The 12,975-nt window shown below is 39.1% G+C and overlaps 1 protein-coding gene across 3 annotated transcripts in view; it reads left to right on the top strand.

Annotated features, from left to right (window-relative positions):
* The window catches only part of GRIK1 (glutamate ionotropic receptor kainate type subunit 1), a 227,820-nt gene that overhangs the window by 186,184 nt on the left and 28,661 nt on the right, over positions 1 to 12,975 (top strand). For all 3 annotated transcript variants that reach the window (XM_043508822.1, XM_043508817.1, XM_038415686.2), the window contains 4 exons: positions 396 to 599; positions 1,162 to 1,385; positions 6,366 to 6,484; positions 11,813 to 12,030. In XM_043508822.1, the coding sequence (XP_043364757.1) occupies positions 396 to 599; positions 1,162 to 1,385; positions 6,366 to 6,484; positions 11,813 to 12,030 (765 nt within the window). The remainder of the gene's footprint in view (positions 1 to 395; positions 600 to 1,161; positions 1,386 to 6,365; positions 6,485 to 11,812; positions 12,031 to 12,975) is intronic.

Raw genomic sequence — 12,975 nt, forward strand, 5'->3', positions numbered from 1 at the left:
TTTATTTAGAAAGTCAATTTTTAGGTTTCTTTTATGATTCTTCATGTAGTATTTATTGTACTACTGCAGTATCCTTACCCATCCCTTAACATGGCACATTATATAGTATAGATCTTGGGCTTGATTTTGGAGGGGCTGAGCACCAACAACTCTAATTAAAGCCAATGGGAGTAACAGGCCCTCAGATCCAATGAAACTCAGACCCAGTATATTTATAGCTAATTGATTTGGACAATTTACTAACATATCTAAGATGACTCTTAATGGACATGGTAAATTAGTTGCACCTGTACAACTGTAGTAAATCATCCAACTATTTGTGTAATGTATAAACTGAGATTATCTGAAATGTACCTCATTTCTATTGTTACATGTTTGGTGTGTTTATCCTATAGGAAGATCCCTATGTTATGTACAAAAAGTCTGATAAGCCCTTGTATGGAAATGACAGATTCGAAGGATATTGCCTGGATTTGTTGAAGGAACTGTCAAATATTTTAGGCTTCATCTATGAGGTCAAACTAGTTTCTGATGGTAAATATGGAGCCCAGAATGACAAAGGAGAGTGGAATGGGATGGTCAAAGAACTCATAGATCATGTAAGATTGAATTGTTCTGTCTTTATTCTACTTTAACCTAATATAGTTTATAAGAAGCCAAGTCAAATGAAGTGTTTTACATTAGCAGGAGCACTAGTCATTTTCACAGAGCAGAAAAGCCCTTGAACAAAGATAAGTAATTAGGGTCTGCAGTTCTGGGGTGTTCTAGGAGGGAAGAAATATATTCCCCCATACTGTAGACCTGATCCATGGCTATTATGATATCCCTGAGACTACAGTAGTTCCCCAGCACCCGGGCCCCTACTCTGCTGCAATGATAGTTAAATCTCCATAGCAATAGACCCAATCTCCCCTGCACAACAGTAGGCAGGGAGCTTCTGCACTTCACGGCTCTGCAGTTGATGAGCGGTGCTGAGCCCCCATGCAGGATTCCCAAATCATGCCCTACCCTATACCTTGGAAAGGTACCTGTATTGTTGCATCAAAGGATCTCGGTATCTGCAAAGACAAGGGAAAGTTTTTTGACTTTTTTGGGGTGCATATAAAAATATGCTTGTTGAATGCAAAGAAAATGAAAATATTTTCCAATTTGTGTTCCCAGAAAGCCGATCTGGCGGTTGCTCCTCTCACTATCACCTACGTAAGGGAGAAAGTTATTGACTTCTCAAAACCCTTCATGACGCTGGGGATCAGTATTTTGTACCGGAAACCCAATGGCACAAATCCTGGTGTTTTCTCCTTTCTCAACCCTCTTTCTCCTGATATTTGGATGTATGTCCTCCTAGCCTGCCTTGGAGTCAGTTGTGTACTCTTTGTAATTGCAAGGTAAGTTTAAAGACTGTGTGAGAGAGACAACCTCTTTACTTACCTCTTATCATATGGGTGTTGCACTGGTCACACAACATATACCCACTCCACTAATAACAATTTAATGATATTCTAGGAATTTTATCAAGTACCAAAAACATTGCATCCTGGAGGGGTTATCTTGCATTATTTTTATATGAAAATAAATATTCCTAGTGTGATGGGATTGTTCTTTACTTAAGAGCTGAAGCGAGAAAAAATAAAATTGATAAAATTTGTCAAGTTACTTAATAGAAATGAAAATATTACATACAACTGCTTTTCAGCATATAGTTACTCCTTTATAAGCACTGCACTTTTCAACTAACAGTTCATACAGTTAAAAGCCAAGAGAGAATCTGAGAATCTTCACTGCTGAAGGGTAGAAGTCAGCTCAGATCAATTCGCTCTGAAAATTTAGGATAGCATAACAGAAAACCTAAGGGCTTGGCTCTGCAAGATGCTCCCATACCTCTCTAAAGTGAATTGTCACAGGAGGTGCAAAGCTTTGTACTCTCACATCCCAAGTGAGAGCCATATTCAGGAAGGCACTTATGACCCAGTGGAGCATGTGTTTAATTTCAATAGGACTTAAACTGGGCTTAAAATTAAGCAGATGCTGTCCTGAATCAGAGCCTCTGCTAACAATGAACTCCTAACCCACAGAAGAGAAAACTACTAATAGAATACAACAAGTTTAGAAACCGGGAGGGAGGAGGGGAATTGACTGATGAAAAGTTCAACAAATTGTGCTTAAAAACTAAAAAGGAAAAATATGAAAATCTGATTGACAGAGTTTAGCAATACACCTTTCTTAGCAATTCTGGAGTCTGATGTTCCAATATCTTTCTTACATGAATAGTTCATATATAGTTAGACACACTAACTTCAATGCTACTACTAGTATGAATAAGGGTTAGTCATTTGAATAAAGGTTTGTGGGATCAGGCATCTATATTGCATATGAGACTTTCCAAGATATCCCTTCCTTAGGAATTTCAATATTTTATATATAAAATTTTAATTCAACATCCCTTGGATGCCATATTTGAAACTTATTTTTTTTCTGTTGGCATTTGATATCCATACTGTGATAGACCCAGACCAGTTGGGTACAGCAGAGTAGCAGAAGGTAGATATACTGGCCACTGGATTAATGGTTTTCTGTTCCCTGACTGACCAGAGCAGGGGCTGCTCCAGGCTAATGAGAACACCTGACTCCAATTAACGTGCAAAGAGTCGGGTGAGGCCATTAAGCTAATGTGACCACCTGACTCTCTAAGGCCCCTCTGATAATATAAAAGGGCTCACTCCAGTCAGGCAGAGAGGAGCCCCAGGAGAGGAAGTGTGGCTGAAGGGCTGATTAATGAAGACACCCTCAAGTCATTGGTAAGAGAGCCCTAAGGCAAGGGAGAAGCAGGAGAGCTGTGGGGAAGTGGCCCAGGGAAATGTAGCAACTCTGGCAGTAAAAGGTTGGCTGCCAACAGCTGCTACCATTAGGGTCCCTGGGCTGGAACCTGGAGTAGAGGGTGGGCCTGGGTTCCCCCCCAACCCACCACTACAGAAACACCTCATGAGATGGAAAAACAGGCCCCTGTCAGGACAGGAGGCTAAACTGTTTTGGCATGAGGCTGTAGGAGCAACAGAGACTGGGAATTCTCTCACCAACCTCCATTGCTGGCTTATGATGAAAAGGGCTCAGTAGACTGTATCCCTGGCCCTAGAGAGAGAGAAGGGCTATGTGGAGGGTTGCAGTGAGCCTCTGAAGCTTGCATAAACTGCTGGGAAGCATGGGACCCATGGGGACAAGGTTGGAGCTCTGCCACAATTTTAAAAAGTCCTATTTATTTTTACTTTTTCCACTACTTGGAATTATAATTTTCATCACTATTTTCAAACATTTTCCAATCCTTTCTTCTCCTCCCTAGGAATAGACAGACATACAAATATTTGTCTGGGTTATTGGTTTTTCCATTACCAACAATTTTTTTTCTGCTGACACCTTGTAAAGCTTATACCCCGATTCTATTATGTATTGCTTTGAATATAAAAAAATGACACAATTCACACTAATGAAAGAAAAAGAGCATCAGAGTAGATACTCCAAGAAAACACATTTCAAATCATGTAACTCTTCATGGTCTAACAATTATATAATAGTGATGGGATAATACATAAAGCTGTATTGTTGAAATTCTAAATATTCCTCATCTCAAAGTAAAGATGCAATGTAAACATTTATTACAAAACTCTTGTAAATGTAAAATTCGAGACAATTTTAATTGTATCCTTTGATTCCAGAGACTACAATGAAAGATGAAATGCAATAAAATAGCATTATTATGATAGCCCCATGTTATTCATTCTGATAATGTGTATTCACACTCTGATTTCCTATACAGCTCTGAGACAAGTTACATAGTTCTTGTCATGAGTTTTCCCCCCATCCTGAATTATGATTTCTTTTAATTGGCGAGCTCCCTTATTTACAAGAGCAGTCCCCACAGAGGTCAGTTGATGTGGTTGTGTATTTCTTTACGGCCCACAGAACAGCTTTCTTTTCAAGTGGTCGCACTGTCCAAATGCACTCTTTCATGTACGTGAAACTGTCTGCTTGCTGGTTTCAGCACCAGTGCCCAAGGCAGACTACAGCGATGGGGGCAATTTGTGGGGTTTATTGTTGTGGTGTTTTAAACTGCTTAGAGTGTGGGTAGAAGATCATGGGACCACTCATTAGTGTAGATCCTGGGTACCGAAAGAGTTCATCCATCACTGATGGCTAATCTAACATCAGCCACAAGACTGTATACAAGTAGTCATGATTTCCCATAAGCTCTTGCAGTAGCTCACTGTACCATGAATAATAATTCTAACTGCACAAATCGTCATCTCATTCATGGCTAATATTAAATCTGTCCAAGAGTGACAGATTAACTTCATTCTGTTGTGTGCCAAGACTAAAAATTTTTTCTTCTCCACATTAGCTGTGATTACGCTAATATTCTGCTAAAATTTCTATCTGTTGCCACCTTCGTTTCATCAGTGGTGGAAGTGCTAGCATAGGCGTCCATCAGTGATATAGACACAGTGTCCTCAAACTTTGCTCAGAGAAACCCTAAGTGAGGTAGTGCTTAACTGCCAGCAACCTCCAACATCGTGTCTACACTACTGCTCCCACTGGTGGAAATGAATCAGTAGAAACAGTGGAAATATTAACAGAAATGTCCTAGGTTAGCCAAGTCCTGGAACAGAATAATTGACCTGCCCCTCCTCTGTTCATTGCATTGACATTTCATATGGTACATTGCACAGAATAAGGTGCATAACAAGTAAATCTGATATTTAATTCTAAAAGAGAATGAGTCACTAATATACTAGCAAAAAATGTTTTTTAAATATCAACTATAGGTACTTTTTCTCCTTGACTAATCAAAAGGTCATATAATAAAGCTTTCTGGTCTAGCAGAAGCAGTTCTGCTGACTGAATTTTATTGATATTTTCTAGCAGTTGCCATTTTGTTCCTTCTGTTGATATATTTTTGTCTAAGCCACAGAATGTTTATTACTTAAAACAATGCAAGAGCTCAGCCCTCCTCAATTTGCAGTGCAAGACTCCCAGCAAAAGATCAGGTGCAATTACTTTTTTACACTTTGTAACATGTCAACATTGTAATTCAGTGTGTGTGAATGCCCAGCAGAAGGCCTTTGCAATTTGATGGCTTATGTGCAAGTTAGCTGGTGCACAGGGATGAATTTCACCCTTTGTGCACAAATCTAGTTAAGAACAATTTCATTGCTTGTAGAAAGGTGGTTTTCACTCTATTAGCACAGTGGAAAAACTTGCTGGAATGTAATGGCTTGGGGTTTGTTTTTGTGTGTTTAAATGGCATATGTAGAAATGTTGTCTTTAATCTTTATATTGCCTCTTGCAATTATGTTTAACTATTGTACTAGTGGTGGTGATATTGTTTAGTTAATGGCATCTTAAGCTACCTACTGTTTCAATTAGTACGTTCCTTACTATCAGTGTTCATTACTTCAGCTTAGTGTAGTGCTCTGGTTGCAAGAGTGAATAAATTCAAAGCTTAATTATATTGCTGAAACAGTAATTAAAATGTATTAGCATGACATAGTCAATTAAAGCTATATTCATAAACGTCAGCAGGAATGCACCTAATGTGCCCTGCAGAGCTGAGAAGCAGCAGGCAGGGTACCATGGGGAGGAACAAACTTTAAAGTAACTTTGCCAACTGTTTTGCAGAACATAAGGGGGTATAGATTTTGCATTTTCAGCAAGGTTCACTGGGAATTAAGCACTATTCTTCCACTCATTAAGGGGAAACTGGCTGCCTAATTCTTTATACATGATACTGAAAATATACCCCTCTGGTTTTTAAGGACTGAAATTACTCTTGCAAAGTAGCAACAACTTCTTACTATTAAAGTGCTGTAACCTCACTTGAAGAGAGGGACACAAATTAATATCTTAACACGAACAGGTCATATAATATAGTTTTGGGTTTTTTTGTCATGCCCAATGCCAGTTCTTTCTATAGAGAATACTCCAAAGGCACTGCTTTTAGAGTGCCATTATTCTTTCATACTTCGCCAAGGAGCAGCTACATGGAATCAGTGCATCCCCCCTCTCTGCAGGTCAACAATCGCGTGGCTAGGGGAATGACTGGGAACTTTGAAAGAAACAGTAGTCTTTGAGGATTACAGTCAAAAAGCATTAGGATTAATGAAGTAGGGTTTATGCTAAAACTGGAGCTCTGAAAGCCCCTCCCTGCACTACAGTGCTGCTCTGCAGCTTGCATATGGTAGCGGAACACATGTATATCCTTTAGTTTGGGTTATTTTCTTCATTAATCTTTTCATTTTCTGCATTCTTTAGCAGGTTTGCTGGCTAAGTGTGTATTTTATCTGATGTTTACAGACTGTTTCTGTTAACTACCACAGGTTTACACCCTATGAGTGGTATAACCCCCACCCGTGCAACCCTGACTCAGATGTGGTGGAAAACAATTTTACTTTACTAAATAGTTTCTGGTTTGGAGTTGGAGCTCTCATGCAGCAAGGTACACGGGTCACACATCATTATTGCACACATCCCACAGTCTGCTCAAGGGCTTCTGTGCTGGTAAACTCCACCATCTGTAGCTACCACATATATTGTAAAACCTGATCTCAGAAATTAAAAAAGCAGATTACACAGTGAAGCGGGGATAGGGAGGGAAGGGAAATGAAACTGATACCGGCTTAAATACAAAATAAGGTAACTGCAGAAATTAGAAGGGAAAACATACAATAAAGTATAAAGTTGGCTGTCCCATATGGGAGCGTCTGTGGACAAAACATAAAATATCCAGATGACTACAAAGGTATTTTTATTGATGATAAATCTCCAATCCCTAGACAGAAAACAGGAAAAATCTCTCTTCATGTAGGCTTCATCCCAACATAGACAGTAATAGCCATAGCGATTCTGGAACATTTACTATAACAGCCAGTCAAAAGGTAATTCTTCAAAAAGATTAAGTTTTGTTGGCAATTGTCAAACTTATTTAAAACCAAAACAAAACCTATTTTTATTGGCTTTTCTGTAGGTTTGAGTCCCATCCTCTTGTAAATGCAGCCAACCTTAGAATTTAACCAAGTCAAGTCCCAGTTGCTGCTGAATTTTGGAAATTGCACACAGATACTCACTTGACAATGAAGGGCAGCAAAGTGCACTCGATATGGGAAGTCAAGCAGATACATGTATTAAACACTTATGCTTATGGCATGTGTATACTGAGGTTTCCCATTAAAGGGCTATATTGTATCAATACGGGGGTCCATTCAACATCTCTGAAAACTTTTGAAAAAAAAAAAAAGGTAGGAAGTCGCAGCAATACATTGGTAACAAATTCCCAAATATTTAAGAAAGGAACACCTACATTCATTCAGGTACAATTTATTCTTCTCATAGGCATGAATACCAATTTGAATTTTGTAAACAAATAATACTGAAGGATTTTTTTTTTTAGGGTAGTGAAGAAATTTCACACTAACTAGGATAATGCATGCAAACAGTTTTATTGGTATTCATAGGACACATCCTCACAAATTATTTTGAAGATTGGAGATAAGGTGTTTTTGTTTTTTCCAATGTATCTGAAAAATACAGACTAAGGTTTTACAGTATCAGGCAGGTGTGTGTATATAATTGTGACTGCCTTGTGTGTGAAAGTGCCCCAAGGTTTTGTGTTTTTAATGTCCTGCCTTTTTGGAGTTTACCATCATCCACAGCAAACTGTGGGATGCAGTGTCTGCTAGTTACCACTACCTTGGGTACATGACAGTCAGCCCCAACCAGACTCTGCTTGTCTTTCAAGAAGCTTTACAAAAACATTTGTAAGGCGAAGCAAATGTTTCCATGTACAAACTTGTGGTATGTGTGACTGTAAGTGCACCATCAGTAACATGTAGAGTTTGAACAAGAGATGAATGGTTGTTAACCTCTGCATCTATTGTTATGCTCTTGCTTGTTAACAGAAGCTGCTTGTTGTGCTTGACTGGAAGCCACTTGTTTGTTAAATTTTAAAATGTGATGATCAGACTTTCTCTTTTCTACAGAGCGTGAGCAAAGTCTGGATCAGGATTGGCTGTCATGTCTGCCATAAAAAGGCACTAGAGAGACTTCAGCAAGTATTGTCTCTGACCCTGAATCTTGCTAGTAACATTTTACTTAGATGTTGTTTCCCCATTCCCTTGAAGTTCTCAACCCAGATATTACCTTCAAAGACTAGAAGAATCCAAATAAGGCATACTTCTAATTATAGTCAAACAAATTTTTTAAAAAAAAAAGTATGGAAAACTATTACTTTTAAAAACTCAGTGACCTGCTAAGGCCCGAATTCAACAAAGTGCGTAAACACGTTCTTACCTTTTAAAGGTAGAGATTAAGTCTCACAAGATTACATCAATGAAACTAAAGCATGTGCTTATGCACTTTACTGAATCAGGTTCCAAGAGATGGTGAATACTGGGGGAAGGAAAAAAAAAAATCACAGGCCTGATCCTGCAATATGCTGAACCCCACTCAACTCCTATTGACTTCTGTGAGTGGAGAGTGCTCAGCATCTTACAAGATCAATCCCCTTGCTTATAACACCCAGTGGCAGGTTAAAATGTATTAGTTTAATTAGATTAAAGATTTTTCTGTTTCATTTATACAACTAATTTGCCACTAGAGAAAACCACTGGAGTATTATAATTTTTGCCAAAAAGCTACAGTAACCAAGAGTTTCTCCACTTACATCTATTATCATATACCTCTAACTATAAGGCTGCACTACCAGCTTTTATTGCAAGCTAAGGTCTCTGAAGTTTAGTTGGCTATTACTATACATTAAAACTAAGCATTGTACCACTGTCTAACTACATCTTATTCCTATAGCTATCTAGGCTTTTAGAAAATGACATCTCCATGAAGATCTGAATCAGTATATGTAGCAGCCTGCTCTTACATTTGCTATGTCAACTACTGTTTAAAAATACATCCTTAAGAATAAATAACCACGTTTCACTACATTTAAAAAAATCTAGTCTGATAAAGCACCAAGAAAAGCACAATTAAACATAAATCTGGATGAATCTGCGGCTCTTGAAATGACACCTTAAGATTCCCTAAATTAAATAGAAACCTCTACTTTTAGACTGTTGGCCTACTTTAAAATCAGTACAACACAGAGGCTATACACAGCAGGAAGTCTGCTTTGCTGTTACCTCTCATAATTTGGTAACTACATAAATGTACTCTGAGCCCTGGACTGTGCTTAGCTCTGACCTTTAAGAGATGTACATACGTTTATAAAAAGCTAAATTAAATCTGTTTGCTTGTGGTTTGGAAGATTATTACCCTTTCAATTTTTGCTCAAATTGTATAGAGTTTTTATGTTAAAATCTTCCAAGTTCTTAAATACATTCTGTGAAATGTCTGAAGTTCCTACATAAATCATTAAGTAGCTCAGAAGACATAATGCTTCAACAACAGGGACCTTTCTCTAATAATGAATATTAGTTATATCAAATATATATATACACACACACACACCGTTCAGCCAGCACTAAAGCATTTGCTTAAGTCTATCCTTATTCAACAAAACACTTGTGCACTATGCTTAACTCTAAAGTTAAACTGAAGTCAGTTGACTATAAGTACACAATCAAGTGCGTGTCTGAATCTGGGCCTTAAACCCCAGGCAATCCACTGAAGTCAGTGAGGTTGCACACTGTGTCAACCAGGGCAGAATTTGGCTTGTAATATTTAAGAGTACAGGAACTCCTCACTTAAAGTCAGCCCGGTTAAGGTTGCTGATCAATGAGGGAACATGCTCGTTTAAAGTTGGGCAGTGCTCCCTTATAACGTTGTTTGGCTGTTGCCTGCTTTGTGCACTGCTTGCAGGAAGAGCAGCCGGTTGGAGCGAGCTGGTGGGGGCTTGGAACCAGGGTGGACCTGGCAGCCCTAAGTTCCCTGTGCAGCAACCATCCAGCAGGCTACCAATTGCCCGGCCCTTCAGCTGTCCCTCCCCCCACTGCCCTGTGCTGCTCCCGCCCTCTGCCTTGGAGCTGCTCCCGGCAGCCTCCTACTTGCTGCCGGGAGCAGCTCCAAGGCAGGAGCCCTCATGTCAGGGTGTCCCCCTCCCCCCACTCCTGCCCTCCGCTTACCCCTTCTCCACATAAAGCAGGGTGGGGACAGGACAGGACAGGACAGGACTCCCGGTGGAGGCAGTGTGCTGGCCACAGCTGCTGTCTCAACTTCCTGATCTTTTTAAAGGCAATGTACTTTAAATGGTGTCAGCATACTTAAAGGGGCAATGCGCATCTCTCTCTGTCTGCCATGCTGTCTCCCCTCCCCTCCATTCGTGCTGCCTTGCAGAGCAAGGCCACATTAACAACATGTTAACCCTCGAGGGCTCAGCCAAATGCTAGTTCATTTAGCAGTAAGGCATTCCCTGGGAAATATCCCACCCTCTAACTTCACCACCTCAAACTTCACAATGATCATTGATGTGTAAAGTATTAAATTGTTTGTTTAAAATGTACTCCGGGGGAAGGGTGTATTTAAAAAAAAATAAAATATAGATTTTGTCTAGTGGGGGGGAAAAAAATTTCCCTGGAACCTAACCCTCCTATTTACATTAATTCTTATGGCGAAATTGGATTTGCTTAACATTGTTTTGCTTAAAGTCGCATTTTTCAGGAACATAACTACAACGTTAAGTGAGGAGTTACTGTACTTTGCTTCATAGCTGGGATCAAATTCAACCCTCCTGAGTCAATTACATGACCTTAAAAAGTAAAATGAAACCTACAAATTATCCATTTACTGTCCTAGTCTCTCCATGTGAGATGTGCAGTCAGATGTGCTAATGCTGTTTCAGTCGTCATTCTGTCCTTTAATTGGGATTAATTTATTATTCATAACATTGCACCATCATGTAGAGATCCAGAAGGGACTGTATAATTGCTTTTAACTTTCTTAACTTTAAAACAAAATATAGGCTTATAAGATGACGTATTTTAGGTCTTGACCCCTGCAGTTCTTATTCACGTGAGTAAGTCCCACTGACTTTACTGGTACACTACTGACTGTAATGATACTGTTTGTCTGAGTGAGGGCTGCAGGACCATACATATCTGGATGTGTGGATAAGAGACACAGGGTAAAGCCATCTTTGTAAGCCTTTCCTCTAAATGGGAAATGGTGGGAATGGGATACAGTAGAACCTCAGAGTTACAAACTGACCGGTCAATCACACATCTCATTTGGAAACAGAAGTATGCAATCAGGCAGCAGCAAAGACAAATTAAATATACAGTACAGTACTGTGTTAAATATAAACTACTAACAAAATAAAGGGAAGGCAGTATTTTTCTTCTGCAAAGTAAAGTTTCAAAGCTGTATTAAGTCAATGCTCAGTTGTAAACTTTTGAAAGACCAACCATAACTTTTTGTTCGGAGTTACAAATAACCTCCATTCCTGAGATGTTCGAAACTCTGAGGTTCTACTGTATTGTTCTTAAGGCTTAAAGCCTCATTACAGTACCTGCAACAAGCAGTTAAGATACAGATAAATGGCTAGTATAGGCTAGGAGTCTAAAAGGTTAACTCCAAAGGTGACATTCTCAAAGACAAATTGGTATTCAGACCCATGGATAATCATATGTGTGTTAGGTATCATGGCATACATCCCCTTCAAAGTATATTATAAATTTATCTGTACATATGTGAGATTACTGTGTAGATTTTATTATTATTCTGTGGTTCATAAATGTATTATGCTCCTAAAAATAATCTACTGCCAGAGAGACTCCTTTCAACATGTTTTAATACAATTGTTTTGATGATATTGTAACAGGATCAGAGCTGATGCCCAAAGCTCTTTCTACCAGAATAGTTGGAGGAATATGGTGGTTTTTCACCTTAATCATAATCTCATCCTACACTGCCAACTTGGCTGCCTTCCTGACAGTAGAGAGAATGGAATCCCCCATAGATTCAGCAGATGATTTGGCAAAGCAAACCAAGATAGAATATGGGGCTGTTAGAGATGGATCAACAATGACCTTCTTCAAGGTAAGATGGTGCCAGGTGGTTTTGCACTGTAAGAATTGAAACTTTTCACTAATAGATTCTGAAACATGGAACAGAATGAGAATTTCTGAAAACATTAGTTTAGGAAAATTTAGCAGTTATAGCAAATCCCTAATCCACAGAGCATCCTCCAGGAATCTACACCTCAGAGCTAGGGAAGGTTGTGTTATATGCATGTTTCCTTCTGCCAACCAGCAGGAAACCGCCATAAATAGATTAGTCTGACAGTGTACTATCTTTTGTGAAAGGTCCTCAGTACTGTGGCACCCACTGCTCCCTAAGAATGGAGGGCTCTGGGGCAGCTACAATCTGGAAAGTCGCTGCTAGAACAAGTCCAATACAAGAGGGGATAAAGGACTCTGGAACAATGTGTAGGCACAAAGTCTCTGCTGGAATAGCCCTATGCCTCTAGCGAATCCCCCAAGATCTATACAGTCTGGGACCCAACTGCCTCCTCCTTTTGAGAGGCAAACCCATGCCCTAGCCAAAAGGATTTAGGGAAAACTCTGCAAGGAGGACCTCTGCAGTTTTGTCCCATCAGAGCCCACTACCACTAGCTATTCTTCAGTCTTCAAAAGGGAGCTGTTAGGCCCAAAGTTTATAACAAGTAATTAGCTAAGATTGCTTTTCAAGATCAAGTAGCCATTAGAAAAATACAACTGTCAATCAAAATAACAGTTCACTTGCTTTTAAAAGATATAAAAAATATAGATTTAAAGTTTAATAAATAAGAGCATTTTCTAGTGCAATTGCTTCTGCGGATAACTAAATTCCTCTTGATGATCAACATTAATTACATATAAAATGAGTGGATCTCATAAAATGTCAATACATATACCAACAATTTATAAATATGGAAAATGTACAAAAACCATCCCACAGCAGTTAGCCGCTTTGTTGGTACACCCAGCAGGAAATCCAAGGATT

The sequence above is a fragment of the Dermochelys coriacea genome, chromosome 1 (assembly GCF_009764565.3).
Source record: "Dermochelys coriacea isolate rDerCor1 chromosome 1, rDerCor1.pri.v4, whole genome shotgun sequence".
NCBI classification, from domain to species: domain Eukaryota; kingdom Metazoa; phylum Chordata; order Testudines; family Dermochelyidae; genus Dermochelys; species Dermochelys coriacea.